Raw genomic sequence first — 24,766 nt, 5'->3', positions numbered from 1 at the left:
TGCTGTGGCCGGGGTTTAGCTGGTCTTTTACTATCTTCATTGCCCGCTTTTTAGCTCTGGACAGGTACAGGTCCTGGACTGAGGGAAGGTCGACCCCGATGATCTTCTCTGTGGTTCTGACCACCTTTTGGAGCCTACACCTGTCCCTCGCGCTGGCGGAGCTGTACCATACCAGTATCGAGGAGCACAGTACCGACTCCACAATCGCTGAGTAGAAGAGGCGCAGAAGGGTCTGTGGGATGTTGAACTTCCTTAGTTGCCCGAGCAAGAACAACCTCTGCTGCGCTTTTCCAACAGTAGCGTCAGCGTTGGACCCCCATTTAAGGTCCCTGGAGATTGTTGTCCCTAGAAACTTGAAGGAGTCCACTAGCGATACCACACTGTCAGCAATCGTTAGCGGAGGTGCACTAGATGACTTCTTCCTGAAGTCCACTATCATCTCGACAGTTTTGAGGGGGTTGAGCTCAAGGATGTTGTGGATGCACCACTTGGCCAGCCGGTCTACTTCCCGTCTATAGGCCGATTCGTCCCCGTCCTTGATGAGGCCGATGACGGCGGTGTTATCGGCGAATTTGATGATCTTTACTGATTGCGCCTCTGAGGTGCAGTCATTTGTGTACAGGGAGAAGAGCAAGGGTGAGAGGGCACAGCCCTGAGGGGCCCCTGTACTGATGGACCGCGCTTGAGAGGTGAATTCCCCCGCTTTCACCACCTGTGTCCTATCTGTCAGGAAGTCTACTATCCAGGAACAGGTAGCTTCTGGGACCCCTAGGCAAAGTAATTTGGGGTGGAGGATGCTGGGAACGATTGTATTGAAGGCCGAGCTGAAATCGACAAACAGGACCTTTGCGTAGGTACCGGGAATGTCTAGGTGCTGTAGAATGTAGTGCAGGCCCAGGTTGACTGCATCCTCGACACACCGATTCGTTCGATAGGCGAACTGTAGGGGGTCCAGTTGGGGACCAGTCACAGTTTTCAGGTGATTCAAAACCAGACGCTCGAACATTTTCATGACCACAGACGTCAGTGCTATCAGCCTGTAGTCGTTCAGGATCTTGTTAGAGGGTTTCTTGGGGACCAGGACGATAGTAGACCTTTTGAGGCAGGAAGGGACTTTCTGTAGCTCCAGCGATTTGTTGAAGATCTTGGTGAATATGGGGGCGTTGGTGACACTCCGTCAGGACCCGGAGCTTTCCTGGGTTTGGCCCTTTTGAACAATGCCTACAATGGTGTGTGGAAAGCACACACCATTGTAGTCACCTAACTTTAAAAGGCAGAGGCGATCGCAGCCGTGAGATGCTGTTAGCATCTCTCTGGGCTCCCCGGGGTGCGCATGACTCCACATATGGATTCAGACCGCGATTGCTGCCACTGCAGTGATCCAGTCTGAATTACCCCTGTTGTTGTATAGACCGTTATCATTCCGGGTATTGCCATGACAGCAACACAATCCTGACATATTTTTTTTTCCATATAAAAATTACCTAGGAACAGCGGCGTCTCTAGAGAGGAGGGGACCCGTGTGCAGACTCCGTGTGTGGGCCCCCTCCTCTCTCATAGCCGTCACCGACGCTGCTAGCGCTCTCAGCACTGAGACTCTGGCACAGAGTCTACAGCGCATGTGCAGGACTCCGAAAAATGGCCGCCACGCCATTTTTCCAGAGTCCTGCGCATGCGCTGTAGACTCTGGCACTGTGCCAGAGTCTATTGCGCTCAGTGCGCTAGCAGCGGCGGTGACGACTACAGGAGAGGAGGGGGCACATACACAGTCTCTGATGGACTCCGGAAAGGTAAGTATAGGAGAAATGGGTGCAGTGACAGGACCCTCAATATTTGGTCTGTATGGACATATATTGAATTGTCTGAAACTTTGCTCTTTTGTACCAGTGTAACAAATAACTCCAGCACGGACAGATCCAGGAATACAGTTTTAGGGTGGAATTCAATTGTGGGCAAAGGTGGCAAATTGTCGTTACTGCAGCATTTAAACAGCGGCAGCCCAACTCGCCCCCTTCGCCTGTCCGTTTTGCCCCCCCTATTCACTCAAAAGTACTCACAGTCCTGTGGGGTAGCGAATACTGTTGAGCGAGATCCTGCTGCGATGGGTGTCGCACTAATTCGGCCGGGGAGATACTTTCACCGTCAACTGAATTCCCGCCATAGTATTGTTACTGTTATTGGTGTGGTTGTAGAACAGTAGCTGGTAAATACTGATGAGCGTTTCCCTGGCCAAACCCGCAATACTAGATCCGGGAACCTGTTCTGTCACCAGGGTGTGTGATATCCTTGGCCACGCTAGTGGAAGCACTGTCAGGTAATCCTCTCTTCTAACAGGAGGGTTTGAGGCTGGTGGATGAGTCATGTGTGAAGCTGGATCGGAGTCTTCAGGTTTAATGGCTCTTTAAATAGACTGCTGAGTATTTGTCTTCTGGCATCTGCTATATTTACTTATTAGCAGGTATTTATATAGCGCTGACATATTACGCAACACTTTGCAGAGATGATTTACTCATTGCACATCCGTCCTGTTCCAGCTATCAAGTTGATCGCTAGCTGCATTCGTTCGCTGTGCAGCGATGATGCAAAAAAAGGCACTTCTGCGTATGCGGCGCAATACGCACGTGCGAAGTAATATTACAACGATCGATGTAGTTTCACACCAGCTTTTCCGTTGTACTGCTGGCCGCAGAGTGATTGACATGAAGTGGGCGTTTCTGGGTGTCAACTGACCGTTTTGAGGGAGTGTTTGGAAAAACACAGGCGTGGCTTGGCGAACGCAGGGCATGTTTGTGACGTCAAAACAGGAACCTAACAGTCTGAAGTGATTGCAAGCGCTGAGTAGGTCTGGAGCTACTCTGAAACTGCTCAAAATACATGGACGCACACACTAGGGTTATGTCAGAAGCCAATTAACCTACTGTACCATTTATTATTATTATCCGCATTTGTATGTATATAGTACAGGTTGAGTATCCCATATCCAAATATTCCGAAATACAGAATTTTTTGAGTGAGAGTGAGATAGTGAAACCTTTGTTTTCTGATGGCTCAATGGGGGTAATTCCAAGTTGATCGCAGCAGGAATTCTGTTAGCAATTGGGCAAAACCATGTGCACTGCAGGGGAGGCAAATATCACATGTGCAGAGAGAGTTAGATTTGGGTGTGGTGAGTTCAATCTGCAATCTAATTTGCAGTGTAAAAATAAAGCAGACAGTATTTACCCTGCACAGAAATAAAATAACCCACCCAAATCTAACTCTCTCTGCAAATGTTATATCTGCCTCCCCTGCAGTGCACATGGTTTTGCCCAACTGCTTAAAAAATGTCCTGCTGCGATCAACTTGGAATTACCCCCAATGTACACAAACTTTGTTTACTACACAAAGTTATTAAAAATATTGTATTAGATGACCTTCAGGCTGTGTGTATTAGGTGTATATGAAACATAAATGCATTCTGTGCTTAGACTTAGGTCCCATCACCATGATATCTCGTTATGGTATGCAATTATTCCAAAATACGGAAAAAATCCGATATCCAAAATACTTCCGGTCCCAAGCATTTTAGGTAAGGGATACTCAATCTGTATATGCATTATACCATATGTTATGCTGCGCTGTACAGATAATATTTGTCATTCACCTGTTTAATTGCGCCTAATTGCCTGCCTAAAGCCTAATGATCCAAGGTGCCCGCCCACTGCGCACTGTTTGGAAAGACTCCCAGTAATATCATTGTTGATGCTCTGGAAAATTAGCATTATAGAACAATAAAGATATTCCATCAAAGTCCACCCTAAGCAGTGGCGGATTTAGCGGGGGGCGATTAGGGCGAACGCCCCCCCTACATATACCGGCACCGGGATGGAGGCCGGGTCCCGGCGCGGTATTGGGAACAGGGTGGACAGCGGTGCAGCGCTGCGGGGGACGAGGAGAGAAAGGAGCGTCCTGACTCGCGTACAGCGACCTCTGTTCTGACCACGCCCCCTCCTTCCTGTACGCGCGTCAGGACGCTCTCTCTCTGTCTTCGTCCTCCGCAGCGCTGCACCGCTCTGCACCCCGTTCCCAATATCCTGGCGGGCCTGGCCTCCATCTATGAGGTGGGAGTGTGTGTGTGTGTGTGTGAGTGTGTGTGTGTCCCATTTCTCTCCCCGCCCCCCCCCCCCCCTCTTCTCCCTGCATTATTTGGCTGAATTTTGCCTAGATTCTGTGTGCTATGTCATTGTTGCCTCATACAGTGTGCTATAATGTGATTTTTCCCTCATTCTGCGTGCTATCATGTGAATTTTGCCTCATTCTGCGTGCTATAATGTCAATTTCGGCTCATTCTGCGTGCTATAACGTCATTTTTGCCTCATACAGTGTGCTATAATGTGATTTTTCCCTCATTCTGCGTGCTATCGTAAATTTTCCCTCATTCTGCGTGCTATCATGTGAATTTCGGCTCATTCAGTGTGCTATAATGTTAATTTCTGCTCATTCACTGTGCTATAATGTGAATTTCGGCTCATTCACTGTGCTATAATGTGAATTTTCCCTCATTCAGTGTGCTATGATGTGAATTTCGGCTCATTCAGTGTGCTACAATGTGAATTTTGGCTCATTCAGTGTGCTACAATGTGAATTTCGGCTCATTCAGTGTGCTATGATGTGAATTTCGGCTCATTCAGTGTGCTATGATGTGAATTTCGGCTCATTCACTGTGCTATGATGTGAATTTCGGCTCATTCAGTGTGCTACAATGTGAATTTCGGCTCATTCAGTGTGCTATAATGTGAATTTCGGATCATACTGTGTACTTTAATGTGAATTTCGGATCATACTGTGTACTTTAATGTGAATTTCGGCTCATTCTGTGTGCTATAATGTGAATTTCGGCTCATTCTGTGTGCTTTAGAAACAGAATTTGTTGGCAGATAAGAACCACTTGGCCCATCTAGTCTGCCCCTTTTTTTTTTTACATTATTTTTTATCTCTAACCTTATCTGATCCTTATTTCTTTGCAAGAATATCCTTATGTCTATCCCATGCATGTTTAAATTGCCCTACTGTCTTATCCTCTACCACCCCTGATGGAAGGAATGGCGATTCGCCAGTCTGTATCACCAGTGCGCAGGGTTCTCTCCACTAACTGGCAACATTTTATTAGTAATGGCAACAATAGGAAATTTTTAGAAGCGAACAGGAAGGGCCTTACTAAGTGGGAGGGGCTATGATTAGGGGGAGGAGTCATCATTCTTAAACCGCCCCCCCTAAAAGTTAAGTCTAGATCCGCCACTGACCCTAAGTAGGCTTTAATACCACCCCATTTATCAGTTTAGGGTTCTCCGTTTCCTAAAATGCAGCACGGTTCAGTATCCCGGAGTGTGGACGAGATTGGCGCTGTCCGGTTGTTACTTGTGTCACTTTACTGTGACATTTATGATAAAGACCAGAGTGTGTCTGGAAGTACTCCTTCCCGCAGAAGTGCGACATGTCCCTTTCCAGTTAATCCTAATGCCGCTTATGTGTACAGGTGTGGTGTTACTGAGTGTATCCAAGACCACCCCTTTATACAGTATGAACACACACTTGTTTTATTAAACGTCTTCTATTAGAGAATCGTGTTAGCTTACCTTTAGTAGTAAGGGTTAAACAGGCCGTAAAATAAGGATTTTTTTTTTGTTTTAATTCAATACTTTTTTATTGATTTTCTGTTTTTCAATGAAAGAGAAAAATACACAAAAAAAAATAAACCAAAACAATTCCTAACCCAGGGAATACACAGATTCCCATCTCTAACAGTAACCGCTTACAATAGTAAAGAAGTGCAGGCTTAAATTCCAAGATAGAGATTGTAAATTAGGGCTGATGTTACATGTTTGCATGGAGCGTACATACGCAGGGTACAATGGGGGTAATTCTGAGTTGATTGCTGTAGGAACTTTGTTAACCATGGGGGTAATTCCAAGTTGATCGCAGCAGGAATTTTGATAGCAGTTGGGCAAAACCAGGGCCCTCATTCCGAGTTGTTCTCTCGCAAGCTGATTTTAGCAGCATTACACACGCTAAGCCGCCGCCTACTGGGAGTGAATCTTAGCTTATCAAATTTGCGAACAAAAGATTTGCAGAATTGCGAATAGACAATACTTAGCAGTTTCTGAGTAGCTCCACACTTACTCGGCATCTGCGATCAGTTCAGTCAGTTTCGTTCCTGGTTTGACGTCACAAACACACCCAGCGTTCGCCCAGAGACTCCTCCGTTTCTCCAGACACTCCCGTGTTTTTCCCAGAAACGGCAGCGTTTTTTCACACACTCCCATAAAACGGGCAGTTTCCGCCCAGAAACACCCACTTCCTGTCAATCACATTACGATCACCAGAACGAAGAAAAAACCTTGTAATGCCGTGAGTAAAATACCTAACTGCATAGCAAATTTACTTGACGCAGCCGCAGTGCGAACATTGCGCATGCGCATTAGCGACTAATCGCTCAGTTGCTAAAAAAAATTAACAAGCGAACAACTCGGAATGAGGGCCCATGTGCACTGCGGGGAGACAGATATAACATGTGCAGAGAGAGAGTTAGATTTGGTGGGGTGTGTTCAATCTGCAATCTAAATTGCAGTGTAAAAATAAAGCAGCCAGTATTTACCCTGCACAGAAATAAAATAACCCACCCAAATCTAACTCTCTCTGCACATGTTATATCTGCCCCCCCTGCAGTGCACATGGTTTTGCCCAACTGCTAACAAAGTTCCTGCTGCGATCAACTTGGAATGACCCCCTATGTACAGAGTAGTCTATGGCAACATAACATAATTATTGAACAAATCACACAGCTACAATACAATACGGGCAAAGGAATGGCTGACCACAGGCGCCAGGGAACAACCTAAAGAAAGGAAAGACAGTTCACCCGATGCACATCCAGGACCCCAGACTCTCACTAACCCCCCATTACATGTCCCGTCTCCGACACGTCTAGATATGGAGCCCACAGTGGCTAGTGCTCAGACACTCCGGTTCATTGAGTATGGGGACTCAAGCCATCTACCCCACAGGTCTTGATATTTTTTCCCCGCTTTTCTAGCTAAGTACACATACTTCTCGTGAGAGGCCGTATCATTTACAAGTGAGACCCAGGACCGTATTGTGGGTGTATCTTTGGCTAGCCAAAGCCGGGCGATACACACCGTGGCCAGGCCGCACAGATTAATTACATATCTTCTGGCGGGGGGTCCAGGGCATCCTCCTCCACAGCTGATATTACACATGTCGTCGGGGAGCATACCGACGAGGGAATTCCAGTGGACACCAGGGCGTTAATAACACCGACCAGAATACGGCATATTGGGGCAAAGACAGATAATGTGCCAGAAGTCCGCATCCAGACTGTCACACTTAGGGGGTACCCACTCCTCCAGATGTCCTATCAGAGACGGATCTAGACTTTTCTTTAGGGGGGGGGGGGGGGTTTACTGTTTAATCTTGACTCCTCCCTCTACAGTCCCAACTCCTCCCATCTGCAATCCTAACTCCTCCTCTCTCAATTCTGACTGAACTTTTTGAGTGAGACTGAGATAGAGCTTTGTGATCGTTCTATGTACATGTGACTGTGCTATGGGCTATTTGTATTTATTAGCCCTAGTACCTACACATCAGCAAGCGAGGGGCAAATGCTCTGTAACCCTTGCTCTCCTGGCTCCTCTGTGCTGCTGTGGTATAAGCTGCAGCACATCGTTCTGCCTCCCTCGGGCTCTCCCAAGAGAGCTCTCTTCTGCTCAAAAGTGGGTGTGGTTATGACTGTGTTAGGAGGGGTGGCCGCCCCCTTCGCCCCCACCTAGATCCGGTCCTGCCCCCTATATGGCTCAATCGCACTGGTGTCATATATACTCTGTGTAATATAAACAGTTGAATTTGTTGGTATCTAGTGGTGGTAGTAGAGAATCATGGAGAACGTAGAGCACCCTCCCAAAGCTCATAAGAAATGGCACCCAGGTCAGATTCCCACTTGTTCCTAAGAAGGGATAACTGGTCAGAGTAGTGAGAACGAAGCACACCTATATATATGTTGGATACCAGATGCCCGCCCTCCAGGGACTGCAGGAGAGACTTGACCGGGGAGTCGGTAAGTATTGGAGGAGCATCGGGAAACTGTGCGTTAAGCGCATGTCTCAATTGCAGGTAGCGGTAGAAATGAGAGGAGGGTACACTGTAATGCTGTTGGAGTTGCAGGAAGGACTTCAGTATACCATCATTATACAAGTGTCCTAGGGATGGGACCTCCCACCTCCCCCACACCGCCCCAGTCTACAGCGAAGCCAACTCCGGGAAGCCAAAGGCATTGTCCAGAGGGGGGTATCTGGGTCTATACCCTGACCCAATAGGATAACATGTACCTGTTTCCATATGAGAACGGCCTGTTTTATTATAGGGATCTTGGACAGTTTATGGTTCCCACAGAGAAGCATCTGTAGTGAAGAGCCATCAGGATACACCTGTAAAAGCATTTGTGAGTGTATAGTGAGAGCATCTGTGGCAGTCACCCGCTCCCATATATGTGCCAACTGCGCGGCATAGTAGTAAAATGGAAATATAGGGAGAGCTAGGCCAACCAGCACTCTCTGTCTGGACAAGATGTCAAGTCTCAACCGCGCTCTCCTGCTGGCCCAGATCAAAGAAGAGAGCAAACTGTCAATCTGTCTGAATATTTTCAAATTAATATATATAGAGGACTGCTGGATAACATAAAGGAGTTTAGGCAAATACAGGATTTGTTTTTTATTTATTTAGAACTGCACAAATATAGCTAAGCCGCCCCCCCTCTCCCAATGTTTACCTGTATTTGCATACAGCATACTATAAGTATTACTATCCTTCATATGACGCCGCTAGGGATCCTTAGCGCCCAATTACAGAGTAGTTATCTCTGTCCCTCCACCCCCTCCTCCAGTATAAGCATTGTCTCATTCCTATGTTCCGCAGAATTATTGTGTATGTGTAATCGTAGTATAATAAATGGGATGTACATTAGGAGAACGTGGGCGTGGGAAATACCAAATGAAAGGTTTTTGTTTTTTTAAGTTGTACAAAGTTCCGGCGTTCAGATGACTGTAATTATGGTTGCCGAGGTATCAGACGAGCCTGGGTACAGCAACTGGAGAGGGCACTCCTATTGTGCAGCGGGCATAAGCGTGGCATGACGGGAATTCGATTGGTTACGCCTCCCTTTCACTCCTGGCCCTGATTAATTTGTCCCCTCCCTCGTGGCTCCCCTGACTGTGATAAATGATCGTTTGTTGACTTTACAGGACATTGGTTTTTGTTTGGGATGGGGGGGGGGGGGATAATTAGATACATTTAAAAAAAAATGTTTTGTTAATTAGATACTCCTTGAGATTTAGAAAGTGTACAGATGCGTCCTCGTACATCCAGCCTCAATACGCCACCCAGCGTCAGATGCCCGGCGTGAGTGAGCCGCCACATCCCGTGCAGCTGGGCTAACGCATATGTCTTTTTGCAAAAATGCATCTTTGTTGCAGTGCGATGGGACTAGGAGACACGAGGGGACGGCGCTGATTAACGCGATATATGACGCGCGTATATTGTGTGTGACCGAGTCTGTATACGGAGCAGAACAGAACTTGTATTGGAATAAGCAGTGGCTGCTACATTGCAGCACTTTGTGTGTGAGGACATATGTGTGTACTTGTGAAGACCCCCTCAGCCAATGATTACCTCTGTAGTTGTTGTGTAAAAGTGCACACTGCTTTACCCCCCCCGGGCTTAAACCCCTACACATGTCTTCTATACACATGTACAGCCTGTCACACATTACTACCTACACCTCCTACACACATGTACATTCTATAGCATGTTGTCTTTTACACACACATACAGGCTGTAATGTTGTGCACACATGTGCAGGCTGACGTTACATATACACATACATGCTGCAACGGATTGTACTGTACACACACATGTGCAGGCATTGAGACCTTGCCTTCTACACACATGTACAGGCTGTTTGTATTGCATGTGACTGTCTCGGTAGTGTAGCCCTGCGTGTCTCTCTTGGAGTGGGTAAGTAGAGAGCCCGCCCTCTGAGGGGTGTCTCTTTCAGGTCTGGCTGTCCCTGTAATCAAATACTTTCAGCTGACTTCCTGGAGAGAGCAGGAAGAAGCCAGACAGTCGGAGGGAGAGACAGTGGAGGGACTGGGAGAGAGTGTAAGCACACGGGGTGCAGGGAGAGGAGATTTCCTGGATGTCGGGAGGGAGATGAGGGAAACTTTGCTGGAAAGTTGTGAGAGTGAGAGAATTGGTCCCAGCGGAGCTACAGGTCAGATTATCCTCTTCTGACTCTCACCCCCTGTCTGTAACTCTCCCGCCCCTATATACTACTCTCTCCTGTCTCTCACCCCCTTTCTGTACCTCTCCCACCCCTATATACTACACGCTCCTGTCTCTCACCCCCTTTCTGTACCTCTCCCACCCCTATATACTACACGCTCCTGTCTCTCACCCCCTTTCTGTACCTCTCCCACCCCTATATACTACACGCTCCTGTCTCTCACCCCCTTTCTGTACCTCTCCCACCCCTATATACTACACGCTCCTGTCTCTCACCCCCTTTCTGTACCTCTCCCACCCCTATATACTACACGCTCCTGTCTCTCACCCCCTTTCTGTACCTCTCCCACCCCTATATACTACACGCTCCTGTCTCTCACCCCCTTTCTGTACCTCTCCCACCCCTATATACTACACGCTCCTGTCTCTCACCCCCTTTCTGTACCTCTCCCACCCCTATATACTACACGCTCCTGTCTCTCACCCCCTTTCTGTAACTCTCCCACCCCTATATACTACACGCTCCTGTCTCTCACCCCCTTTCTGTACCTCTCCCACCCCTATATACTACACGCTCCTGTCTCTCACCCCCTTTCTGTACCTCTCCCACCCCTATATACTACACGCTCCTGTCTCTCACCCCCTTTCTGTACCTCTCCCACCCCTATATACTACACGCTCCTGTCTCTCACCCCCTTTCTGTACCTCTCCCACCCCTATATACTACACGCTCCTGTCTCTCACCCCCTTTCTGTACCTCTCCCACCCCTATATACTACACGCTCCTGTCTCTCACCCCCTTTCTGTACCTCTCCCACCCCTATATACTACACGCTCCTGTCTCTCACCCCCTTTCTGTAACTCTCCCACCCCTATATACTACACGCTCCTGTCTCTCACCCCTATATACTACACTCTCCTGTCTCTCGCCCCCTATATACTACTCTCTCCTGTCTCTCACCCCCTATACACTACACGCTCCTGTCTCTCGCCCCTATATACTACACTCTCCTGTCTCTCGCCCCTATATACTACACTCTCCTGTCTCTCGCCCCCTATACACTACTCTCTCCTGTCTCTCGCCCCCTATACACTACTCTCTCCTGTCTCTCACCCCCTATACACTACACTCTCCTGTCTCTCACCCCCTATATACTACACTCTCCTGTCTCTCGCCCCCTATATACTACACTCTCCTGTCTCTCACCCCCTATACACTACACTCTCCTGTCTCTCACCCCCTATACACTACACTCTCCTGTCTCTCACCCCCTATATACTACACTCTCCTGTCTCTCGCCCCTATATACTACACTCTCCTGTCTCTCGCCCCTATATACTACACTCTCCTGTCTCTCGCCCCCTATATACTACTCTCTCCTGTCTCTCACCCCCTATACACTACACGCTCCTGTCTCTCGCCCCTATATACTACACTCTCCTGTCTCTCGCCCCTATATACTACACTCTCCTGTCTCTCGCCCCCTATACACTACTCTCTCCTGTCTCTCGCCCCCTATATACTACACTCTCCTGTCTCTCACCCCCTATACACTACACTCTCCTGTCTCTCACCCCCTATACACTACACTCTCCTGTCTCTCACCCCCTATACACTACACTCTCCTGTCTCTCACCCCCTTTCTGTAACTCTCCCACCCCTATATACTACACTCTCCTGTCTCTCGCCCCTATATACTACACTCTCCTGTCTCTCGCCCCTATATACTACACTCTCCTGTCTCTCGCCCCCTATATACTACTCTCTCCTGTCTCTCACCCCCTATACACTACACGCTCCTGTCTCTCGCCCCTATATACTACACTCTCCTGTCTCTCGCCCCTATATACTACACTCTCCTGTCTCTCGCCCCCTATACACTACTCTCTCCTGTCTCTCGCCCCCTATATACTACACTCTCCTGTCTCTCACCCCCTATACACTACACTCTCCTGTCTCTCACCCCCTATACACTACACTCTCCTGTCTCTCGCCCCCTATACACTACACTCTCCTGTCTCTCACCCCCTATACACTACACTCTCCTGTCTCTCACCCCCTATACACTACACTCTCCTGTCTCTCACCCCCTATACACTACTCTCTCCTGTCTCTCACCCCCTATACACTACACTCTCCTGTCTCTCACCCCCTATACACTACTCTCTCCTGTCTCTCACCCCCTATACACTACACTCTCCTGTCTCTCACCCCCTATACACTACACTCTCCTGTCTCTCACCCCTATATACTACACGCTCCTGTCTCTCACCCCCTTTCTGTACCTCTCCCACCCCTATACACTACACTCTCCTGTCTCTCACCCCCTATACACTACACTCTCCTGTCTCTCACCCCCTATACACTACACTCTCCTGTCTCTCACCCCCTATACACTACTCTCTCCTGTCTCTCACCCCCTATACACTACACTCTCCTGTCTCTCACCCCCTATACACTACTCTCTCCTGTCTCTCACCCCCTATACACTACACTCTCCTGTCTCTCATCCCCTTTCTGTGACTCTCCCACCCCTATATACTACTCTCCTGTTTCTCGCCCCCTATACACTACACTCTCCTGTCTCTCACCCCCTATACACTACACTCTCCTGTCTCTCACCCCCTATACACTACACTCTCCTGTCTCTCGCCCCCTATACACTACACTCTCCTGTCTCTCACCCCCTATACACTACACTCTCCTGTCCCTCACCCCCTATACACTACTCTCTCCTGTCTCTCACCCCCTGTCTGTACCTCTCCCACCCCTATATACTACACGCTCCTATCTCTCACCCCTATATACTACACGCTCCTGTCTCTCACCCCCTTTCTGTACCTCTCCCACCCCTATATACTACACTCTCCTGTCTCTCACCCCCTATATACTACACGCTCCTGTCTCTCACCCCCTTTCTGTACCTCTCCCACCCCTATATACTACACTCTCCTGTCTCTCGCCCCCTATACACTACTCTCTCCTGTCTCTCACCCCCTATACACTACTCTCTCCTGTCTCTCACCCCCTATACACTACACTCTCCTGTCTCTCACCCCCTATACACTACACTCTCCTGTCTCTCACCCCCTATACACTACACTCTCCTGTCTCTCACCCCCTATACACTACACTCTCCTGTCTCTCACCCCCTATACACTACACTCTCCTGTCTCTCACCCCCTATACACTACACTCTCCTGTCTCTCACCCCCTATACACTACTCTCTCCTGTCTCTCACCCCCTATACACTACTCTCTCCTGTCTCTCACCCCCTATACACTACTCTCTCCTGTCTCTCACCCCCTATACACTACACTCTCCTGTCTCTCACCCCCTATACACTACTCTCTCCTGTCTCTCACCCCCTATACACTACTCTCTCCTGTCTCTCACCCCCTATACACTACACTCTCCTGTCTCTCACCCCCTATACACTACACTCTCCTGTCTCTCACCCCCTATACACTACACTCTCCTGTCTCTCACCCCCTATACACTACTCTCTCCTGTCTCTCACCCCCTATACACTACTCTCTCCTGTCTCTCATCCCCTATACACTACTCTCTCCTGTCTCTCACCCCCTTTCTGTACCTCTCCCACCCCTATATACTACACTCTCCTGTCTCTCACCCCCTATATACTACACGCTCCTGTCTCTCACCCCCTTTCTGTACCTCTCCCACCCCTATACACTACACGCTCCTGTCTCTCACCCCCTATACACTACTCTCTCCTGTCTCTCACCCCCTATACACTACTCTCTCCTGTCTCTCACCCCCTATACACTACTCTCTCCTGTCTCTCACCCCCTATACACTACACTCTCCTGTCTCTCACCCCCTATACACTACACTCTCCTGTCTCTCACCCCCTATACACTACTCTCTCCTGTCTCTCACCCCCTATACACTACACTCTCCTGTCTCTCATCCCCTTTCTGTGACTCTCCCACCCCTATATACTACTCTCCTGTTTCTCGCCCCTATATACTACACGCTCCTGTCTCTCACCCCCTTTCTGTACCTCTCCCACCCCTATACACTACACTCTCCTGTCTCTCACCCCCTATACACTACACTCTCCTGTCTCTCACCCCCTATACACTACTCTCTCCTGTCTCTCACCCCCTATACACTACACTCTCCTGTCTCTCACCCCCTATACACTACTCTCTCCTGTCTCTCACCCCCTATACACTACACTCTCCTGTCTCTCATCCCCTTTCTGTGACTCTCCCACCCCTATATACTACTCTCCTGTTTCTCGCCCCCTATACACTACACTCTCCTGTCTCTCACCCCCTATACACTACACTCTCCTGTCTCTCACCCCCTATACACTACACTCTCCTGTCTCTCGCCCCCTATACACTACACTCTCCTGTCTCTCACCCCCTATACACTACACTCTCCTGTCTCTCACCCCCTATACACTACTCTCTCCTGTCTCTCACCCCCTGTCTGTACCTCTCCCACCCCTATATACTACACGCTCCTGTCTCTCACCCCTATATACTACACGCTCCTGTCTCTCACCCCCTTTCTGTACCTCTCCCACCCCTATATACTACACTCTCCTGTCTCTCACCCCCTATACACTACACTCTCCTGTCTCTCACCCCCTATACACTACTCTCTCCTGTCTCTCACCCCCTATACACTACTCTCTCCTGTCTCTCACCCCCTATACACTACTCTCTCCTGTCTCTCACCCCCTATACACTACTCTCTCCTGTCTCTCACCCCCTATACACTACACTCTCCTGTCTCTCACCCCCTATACACTACTCTCTCCTGTCTCTCACCCCCTATACACTACTCTCTCCTGTCTCTCACCCCCTTTCTGTACCTCTCCCACCCCTATACACTACACGCTCCTGTCTCTCACCCCCTATACACTACTCTCTCCTGTCTCTCACCCCCTATACACTACTCTCTCCTGTCTCTCACCCCCTATACACTACTCTCTCCTGTCTCTCACCCCCTATACACTACTCTCTCCTGTCTCTCACCCCCTATACACTACACTCTCCTGTCTCTCATCCCCTTTCTGTGACTCTCCCACCCCTATATACTACTCTCCTGTTTCTCGCCCCTATATACTACACTTTTCTGTCTCTCACCTCCTGTCTGTAGCTCTCCCACCCCTATATACTACACTCTCCTGTTTCTCACCCCCATATACTACTCTCCTGTCTCTCACCCCCATATACTACACTCCCCTGTCTCTCACCCCCTTCTCTAATTCCCCTCCCCCATATACTAATGCTGTACTCTCCCTTCACTCTGTGCTCTATATGACAGGTAGACAATCTGTGGATCTCAGGCTGTGGTGGAACTACAAGCCCCAGCATGCTCTCTTTTCTCCCCACTAACTTGCCCATTTGTCATCAGCTTGAGTTCTTGCCTGTAGTCAGATCATCGTCTTTTCCTTTGACTTGCGCATATGGTGAAATGATTCCGCTTTCATTCCATATTCCCCTGTATATGCCAGCGTCACTGCTCAGTGCTCAGCAATGTTCTATACTGTAATCTTGTTTGTTTGCTATTTTAAACCACCTAATCCCTTATTAGTAGAGACAGATGCTAATCTGGAGACGGGCTGGGGTGAGACTGTGCCAGGGGGGGAGAGAGGTGACTGGCGGTCCCCATGGACAATGTGAGGAAGTCACACTGGGGGTCAGCGAGCGGATAGGGGTCACTATAGTGCAAAGTTCATCACGTGTTCCTCGCTAAAGGGAATTAAGTAGTTTCATAAATTGTTTTGTCTTATTTTGCTTTTTTTAGATTATTTAAGTAAAGCAGCATGACACATTCAGGTGTACTGTGGTCTACAGACAGAGTAGTCGCCCGTTCTCATACGTATGAGACTGCAGCTTGTAATGACACAACATCGCAACATTACATATAACTTCATTATGGCACTAGATCCTGGTGACCCCACTAAAGCATGAGCCTCTACATTATGGCACTAGATCCTGGTGACCCCACTAAAGCACGAGCCTCTACATTATGGCACTAGATCCTGGTGACCTCACTAAAGCATGAGCCCCTGCATTATGGCACTATATCCTGGTGACCTCCATAAAGCACGAGCCTCTGCATAATGGCACTAGATCCTGGTGACCCCACTAAAGCACGAGCCCCTGCATTATGGCACTAGATCCTGGTGATCTCACTAAAGCACGATCCTCTGCATTATGGCACTAGATCCTGGTGACCCCACTAAAGCACGAGCCCCTGCATTATGGCACTAGATCCTGGTGACCTCACTAAAGCACGATCCTCTGCATTATGGCACTAGATCCTGGTGATCTCACTAAAGCACGATCCTCTGCATTATGGCACTAGATCCTGGTGACCTCACTAAAGCACGAGCCTCTGCATTATGGCACTAGATCCTGGTGACCCCACTAAAGCATGAGCCCCTGCATTATGGCACTATATCCTGGGGACCTCACTAAAGCACGAACCCCTGCATTATGGCACTAGATCCTGGTGACATCACTAAAACACGAGTCTCTGCATTATGACACTAGATCCTGGTGACCTCACTAAAGCACGTACCCCTGCATTATTGCACTAGATCCTGGTGACCTCACTAAAGCACGAACCCCTGCATTATGGCACTGGATCCCGGTGACCTCAATAAAGCACGAGCCTCTGCATTATGGCACTAGATCCTGGTGACCCCACTAAAGCACGAGCCTCTGCATTATGGCACTAGATCCTGGTGACCTCAATAAAGCACGAACCCCTGCATAATGGCACTAGATCCTGGTGACCTCAAAGCACGTACCCCTGTATTATGGCACTAGATCCTGGTGACCTCATTAAAGCACGAACCCCTGCATTATGGCACTAGATCCTGGTGACCCCACTAAAGCACGAGCCTCTGTATTATGGCACTAGATCCTGGTGACCTCAATAAAGCACGAACCCCTGCATTATGGTACTAGATCCTGGTGACCTCAATAAAGCACGAGCCTCTGCATTATGGCACTAGATCCTGGTGACCTCAATAAAGCACGAGCCTCTGCATTATGGCACTAGATCCTGGTGACCCTACTGAAGCATGAGCCTCTGCATTATGGCACTAGATCCTGGTGACCTCAATAAAGCACGAACCCCTGCATAATGGCACTAGATCCTGGTGACCTCAAAGCACGTACCCCTGTATTATGGCACTAGATCCTGGTGACCTCATTAAAGCACGAACCCCTGCATTATGACACTAGATCCTGGTGACCTCACGAAAGCACGAGCCCCCTGCATTATGGCACTAGATCCTGTTGACCTCACTAAAGCACGAGCCTCTGCATTATGGCACTAGAGCCTGGTGACCTCACTAAAGCACGAACCCCTGCATTATGGCACTAGATCCTGGTGACCTCACTAAAGCAGGAGGCACTCCATTATGCCACCAGATCCTAGTGACCTAACTAAAGCAGGAGGCACTCCATTATGGTATTAGATCCTAGTGACCTCACTAAAACACGAGGCACTGTTATGGCACTAGATCCTAGTGATCACAGTAAGGCATGAGGCACTCTGTTTTGACATCAGATCCTCGTGAATTCTTAGGCTTCTCATTCATATTTGCTTAGCCCAGTGGTTCCCAAACAATTTTGAATCCCCACGTACTGTATAAGATTTTTTTTTTTCAAGGCATCCCTAGGCCACAAGTTTCTTATTGAGAAACGTACACAAAAAATATATAAAATGAAGTAAATTGTGTTTATATGTCCTCCTTAGGTGCAGTTATGTGGTGAGGGCCAGGATTCACTTCTGTTTACCCGCATAGTTTATGATTGGCATAAATAATTTGAATTGGTCCTGGACCACCAATTCACGGCACCCCTGCAAGTGCCTCGAAGGCCCCAGGGTGCCACGGCACGCAGTTTGGGAACCACTGGCTTAGCCCATAAAATTACTTTGTTCACGATTAGTACTCGAGGTTGAATGGACCATTTACTAACTAACCCCTACCTAGCATGCCACCTCTTACCACTCACGTTTCTGAGACTCCCCTCCAGTGGTGTCTTTTGTAAACCGTTGCAGACTGATGGCTTCTCATATCCGCTGCCTGCGTCCAAAGACAGTGTAAACATCAGCCAGCCCACTGGACATCTGAGTAACCTTCAGGTTTCCAGGGATGTCCGGTGCATCCAATGAAGCTCCCTCTTTGTCTGCAATGCTGCGGGTTATGGGGCACCGCAAAGGACTTTGCTTCTCCAAAGCATGCACAGTCCTCAAACCATCGGGAAACTGTGTGAAAAATGAAACCAGCGTCCACCGCTGAATAATCTACATTTTGTCTTGGTCAGGAATTAAACTCCTCTTCTCCAGGGCTGGGAGGCAGTAATGCTAACCACTACACCAACCGTACTGTCCAATATGTATAGAACTGAATTTTGATGCTTTCTGGTCTCCACATTATGGCCATTCTGTTGTAGTAACACACAAACATCTTATTTAAACACTATACCTGAAAAAAAGGATAGCTTATGTAAAAGAACTGTGACCTAGCATTATGTAATGCAAGGTTGTGACATCTGGAGAAACGCTTCTTGCTGTGCACCATAGACTTCTCATCAACCAAATAATCAAAATCTAATCAGGTTTCTCTGCATAGTCCCTGTGATACCACAATGCAGCCTCATTAAGAATGGGTAATCTGATCCACAAACAAGCAGGTCTGCATGTGTGTGGACCATTTGTGGTTATTTAGTGGACACTACAGGGTTTTGTGAATTGCTGTAGGGTCCTGTGTACGTCTGTGAATGTTACATTATCTGCTTTTAATATAGGCCCAATTTTTGTAGGTGTTTTGTGTGCGTGTGGCTAGATATATTTGTGTGTATGTGTATAGATAGCAACATACTGACATATACTATCTCCTGCTCTCCAGGTGGGTGGATGGTGAGATTGTCCTGCTTGAAGAAGATCCATCAATCTGACTGCAGACCGGGGGATAATTAAATCATCATTATCTGTTTTTGCCAAGACATGAAACCTTTCGATGAAGCGTGATGTCCGCAAGTCCACCTTGGATCTGTACAGAAAATATTCAGTTTACATTTAACATGAACTTAGGAAGGCTTTAGCTTGGTTTCAGCTCATTGTCCAGGTGCGACCCCAAGTAGCCCTACACTTTGCCTGGACTAACAAGCCAACTTACAATTAACCGTCCTCTTATTTGAACGTCACAAGCCAGTTTGTGCTGAGAGCCAAATCCTCCTCTAGACACAGATTGGTACCCCCCAGGGGAATGCCGCGCAAGGTCAGCGTGGCGGCCTGGGGGGCGGCCCTCTTTATCTTGTGGAATGCCATTCTTCTCCTCTACCTCATGAGTCGCCCAAAAGGCCCTGATGCTTTAGACCTTACAGAACACGTAATACGACTGGCTGAAGAGGCCGAATCGGAGTTGGAGAAGCAGAAAGGGCTTCTCCAGCAAATCCACCACTACAGTGGCTTGCTTAACCGCCGGCCTGCTGCACTGAACGCTGCACGTGGCCCTGAGCTCCCCCAGCGACTTTCCAATGTCTCCTTTCCATCTCCAACACCTGTGGCCCCTGAGCCACTCTCCGTGGTCATTCCAGTGCTGGTAGTGGCATGTGACCGGCCCTCCGTCAGGAAGTGCCTGGACTCCTTACTGAAGTATCGCCCCTCGGCAGAGCAGTTCCCTATTATAGTGAGCCAGGACTGCGCCCATGCGGAGACCTCAAGGGTCATTGACTCCTATGGCCCCGCCATCACTCATATTAACCAGCCTGACCTCTCCGAGGTCCCAGCCCCTCCTGAACACAGAAAGTTCCAAGGTTACTACAAGATTTCCAGGCACTACAGATGGGCGCTCAACCAGGTAAGTGTGTTTGAAACAGCAGCTATATGTTCTTATTACAACATTTTATACTGACCCCTCATCATAGACGCATGCTGTTTTTCTGTTAGCAAGAGGTGAAGCAAATTGCTTTCCTTACAGCACCTAAACTTATTTGGCTAAGGGTGTGTCCTTAATGCAGCAAGTGTGGGGAGGGGGGGGGGGGGGGGGGGGGGGGGGAAGCATCGGTGGGGCAGACAGGTAATACATTAAATATTAGAGGAAGACCACAGAGATCTAGTAGACCGTGTGGATGAAAGAGATCACCAATAGAAGGACCAGGGAGGATTGCTATTCATACGAGTGTGTAAAATACATTATTCTTGAACAACCTGTGATAATGGCTCTTCTCTCCCCACAACCTGTCTTTGTTTCCCACTCAGATCTTCAGAGTCATGGGTTACAAATCGGCCATCGTAGTGGAGGACGATCTAGAAGTGGCTCCAGATTTTTATGAATATTTCCAAGCTACACATTCCCTACTCCGGCAGGACCCCAGCTTGTGGTGTGTCTCTGCTTGGAATGACAATGGCAAGGAGGCTCTGGTGGATGTCAAGGGCAGCTCCATACTTTACCGCTCTGACTTTTTCCCCGGCCTCGGCTGGCTGCTGCTTTCGGAGCTGTGGGAAGAACTTGAACCCAAGTGGCCTGCAGCCTTTTGGGATGACTGGGTCAGGCGTCCTGAGCAGAGAGTCGGCAGGGCTTGCCTGAGACCAGAATTACCTCGCACTCGAACATTTGGAAGGAAAGGGGTTAGCCAAGGACAGTTTTTTGACCAGCATCTGAGATTCATCAAGCTGAACCAGGACCCAGTGGCCTTTACTAAGATAGACCTTTCATATCTTCTGAAAGAAAATTATGATCCCTGGTTTCTGGGGCAGGTTTATGAGGCACCAAAGGCCCGAGTAGAAGAGGTACTCCAAGGGCAAGTGCCCGGTGGCAGGACGGTGAGGGTGGAGTACTCCAATAGGGACACTTTCAAGGCTATGGCCAGGGCTTTTGGTGTTATGGATGACCTAAAGTCAGGGGTGGCCCGGGTTGCCTACATGGGAGTTGTGTCATTTACACACCGGGGCAGAAAGGTGTTTTTGGCTCCCCCTAAGGATTGGAAAGGTTATGACCCATCATGGACTTAAGGTGATCTGTGGTTGCTCCAGGTTTAAGGAGAGCATGGGTGTCAGGAAAGCGAGAGAATACGTAGGGGACTTTTATCTCTCTATGAGAGCTTCAGAGTATCCAACGTTTTTAGGTGCTATCTGATGCCAGGTCTCCCGGAGATCTGATAGAACACCAGAAACCACTTAGCTGAACGCCACTAATTACAATGCAGAAGCAATGGCTGGATCTACAGAAAGAGTTGCTGGAGAGATGACCAGCTGCCTTTGGACCTAGACGAGGCAGCTCTGCACCTATGCATTCAGGAAGTGATCATCTCAGTCAACTGTGGTTCCTGGCCAGGGGGATAGCTTGTCTTCTCAAGCCTCCTCGTTTTATTACTTCACCTCAATAAAGTGACCTTTATACCCAATGAGTCTGAGTCCTGGAGGCTTGCGAGAATAAAGGCGGTCTTTGCACATATACTGTGTATATGGTTTGCATATAAGGTTATTTGAATGTACACTATTAACGGCTATATGTTTTTGTAATCGGGTTTATACTCTATATTCTGATCTTGTTTACATACTCAGAAGTACAAGTATATATGTTACTCAGTCTTGGCAGGTAAAGCTACTGGGAGACTTGGCTGAAATTATCATAGGTAAAGTCTGCAGATAGAAAATCATAAAAGTGAATAGCACAAGTATGACCACACGATGAGCAAAATCTGCAAATAAAGTGGTATTAGCGGATAGATAATATAATATAGCCTGCGGGTAAGAGGCTCCAAATATCAGTGCTCTCCGAGTAATTGGGAAGAGAAATATCCCAGTAGTTGGAAGGTTATGTCAGGGTTCCACAAAACAATATACATCTGGTATCTCTAATAGTCACAGCACGGCTAAGATACTGAACCATTTGTATATAGCAGCCTCTAGAAGCGGCCGTTGGCGAATCAATCAGACCCTTTATGTGCAATTTTTCATCATCTTTATCGCATTTTTCATTTTTATTAGTTTATATATTTACAGATTTTATAAACGGGTCTTTTCGTTGTTTTTTTTAAAGCTGTTAATTGAAAGTCTTTGATGATTTCAGCTTGTTCTCTGTGATCTTTTTATCTGCCATGATTAACTTCTGTATTTGTATACTCTGTTATTAAGCCAGCGTTGCTCTCATTGACGTATTATATGGTTCAAATTTATGAGCTTGACCACAGCACAGGTTTATATCACATGGTGTTATCAGTTTGGTTATAATTTTATATCAGCAGCATCTGATCCCTTTTGTGTTTCTACATATTTAAAAGCAGCAGAAGCCCCACTAGCAGTTCCTGGTAACTGGTGTCCAGTGCAGTGCAGGAGACCCCTATCCTCAGAGTCTCCCTGGTGCTGGGGTGGTGTCCAGTGCAGTGCAGGATACCCCTATCCTCAGAGTCTCCCTGGTGCTGGGGTGGTGTCCAGTGCAGTGCAGGAGACCCCTAGCCTCAGAGTCTTGCTGGGGTGGTGTCCAGTGAAGTGCTGGAGCGCCCTAGCCTCAGAGTCTCCTTGGTGCTGGAGTGGTGTCCAGTGAAGTGCCGGAGCACCCTGGCCTCAGAGTCTTTCTGATGCTGGTGTGGTGTCCAGTGTAGTGCAGGAGACCCCTATCCTTAGACTCTCCCTAGTGTTGGGGTGGTGTCCAGTGTAGTGCCAGAGCCCCCTAGCTTCAGAGAGAGTCTCCCTGGTGTCGGGGTGGTGTCCAGTGTAGTGCCGGAGCCTCCTAGCCTCAGACTTTCCCTGGTGCTGGGGTGGTGTCCAGTGTAGTGCCGGAGCCCTCTAGCTTCAGACTCTCCCTGGTGCCGGGGAGGTGTCCAGTGTAGTGCCGGAGCACCCTAGCCTCAGACTCTCCCTGGTGCCGGGGAGGTGTCCAGTGTAGTGCCGGAGCCCCCTAGCCTCAGACTCTCCCTGGTCCCGGGGTGGTGTCCAGTGTACTTGCGGAGCCTTCTAGCCACAGACTTTCCCTGGTGCCGGGGTGGTGTTCACTGTAGTGCCGGAGCCCTCTAGCCTCTGAGTCTCCCTGGTGCCGGGGTGGTGTCCGGTGTAGTGCCGGAGCCTTCTAGCCTCAGACTTTCCCTGGTGCCGGGGTGGTGTCCAGTGTAGTGCCGGAGCCCTCTAGCCTCAGACTCTCCCTGGTGCTGGGGTGGTGTCCAGTGTAGTGCCAGAGCCCTCTAGCCTCAGAGTCTCCCTGGTGCCGGGGAGGTGTCCAGTGTAGTGCCGGAGCCTCCTAGTCTCAGATTTTCCCTGGTGCCGGGGTGGTGTCCAGTGTAGTGCCGGAGCCCTCTAGCCTCAGAGTCTCCCTGGTGCCGGGGAGGTGTCCAGTGTAGTGCCGGAGCCCCCTAGCCTCAGACTCTCTCCCTGGTGCCGGGGAGGTGTCCAGTGTAGTGCCGGAGCCTCCTAGTCTCAGATTTTCTCTGGTGCCGGGGTGGTGTCCAGTGTAGTGCCGGAGCCCTCTAGCCTCAGAGTCTTCCTGGTGCCGGGGAGGTGTCCAGTGTAGTGCCGGAGCCCTCTAGCCTCAGAGTCTCCCTGGTGCTGGGGAGGTGTCCAGTGTAGTGCCGGAGCCCCCTTGCCTCAGAGTCTCCCTGGTGCTGGGGAGGTGTCCAGTGTAGTGCCGGAGCCCTCTAGCCTCAGTGCCTGGGTGCTAGAACCATGAGGAAGTAACTACTTTCCAAAGGGAAATCTGCTGCTTACATTGTTCCTGATTCGGTTTCCATCTGCTAGATATTTCCCTGACTGCTTCACCCCACCGGCGCCTGCAGAACTCTGATAAAGGCAGCATGTGGCAGTGAGAGAGAATATGTTCTAGGGAAAGACTTCACAGAGAGAGGTTCATGGTAGCAAAACAACTCAATGTTCACGTTATTTATTATCTGTCATGTGGACTTTGGCTCAGGGTCAGTGAATGCCCTGATAAGGGTCAGAGGACAGAAACGTGCTCCTCTTACTTCATTCGTGCTTCTACTGTACGTGTCTACCATAAGCCACCCCACTCAAACCTCAGCGCAGGGGCTGCGCACAGTCTCCAAAGCACCGGATCTGTAGCCATTTTGCCCACGCATACAGTAAGACCAACACTGCACAGAGCCATCCTCTCACTGGTCAGCCAAGTGACTGCTTGGGCCAGGTATTTTGTGGTGAGCACAATGCTACCACCAGTGTAAATAACATGCAGCTTAAGCTGTAGCCATCACCTTCTCACAGAGGATTCGGCCATTTTGCAGCTCATACCAACAACTGTCAGAATGCATCATACTCATTCACGAACAGCAAGTCACAATGCTGAGACATGAGGCACCTTCCATTTTGTCTAGGCCCACATAATGGCTGTCTGTCGTCTGCAGGTGAGGCGTACATATTGCGGTTTCTCACTGGTCTCCTCGCCTCACTTTGGGCTATGTTTAGATCTGTGGGTA

General features: G+C 48.9%; 1 protein-coding gene across 6 annotated transcripts in view; it reads left to right on the top strand.

Annotated features, from left to right (window-relative positions):
• The window catches only part of MGAT1 (alpha-1,3-mannosyl-glycoprotein 2-beta-N-acetylglucosaminyltransferase), a 75,788-nt gene extending 54,037 nt beyond the window's left edge, over positions 1-21,751 (top strand). For 3 of the 6 annotated variants that reach the window (XM_063938306.1, XM_063938305.1, XM_063938307.1), the window contains exons 3-4: positions 19,249-20,202; positions 20,604-21,751. In XM_063938306.1, coding sequence (XP_063794376.1) covers positions 19,609-20,202; positions 20,604-21,356 — 1,347 coding nt within the window. In that variant the 5' untranslated portion in view covers positions 19,249-19,608 and the 3' untranslated portion in view covers positions 21,357-21,751. The other 3 variants (XM_063938310.1, XM_063938309.1, XM_063938308.1) reach the window with 3 other exon arrangements.
• Positions 21,752-24,766: the final 3,015 nt, after the last annotated feature.

This window comes from Pseudophryne corroboree, chromosome 8, assembly GCF_028390025.1.
Source record: "Pseudophryne corroboree isolate aPseCor3 chromosome 8, aPseCor3.hap2, whole genome shotgun sequence".
NCBI lineage: Eukaryota > Metazoa > Chordata > Amphibia > Anura > Myobatrachidae > Pseudophryne > Pseudophryne corroboree.
This window is presented reverse-complemented; position numbering and strand designations above follow the sequence as displayed.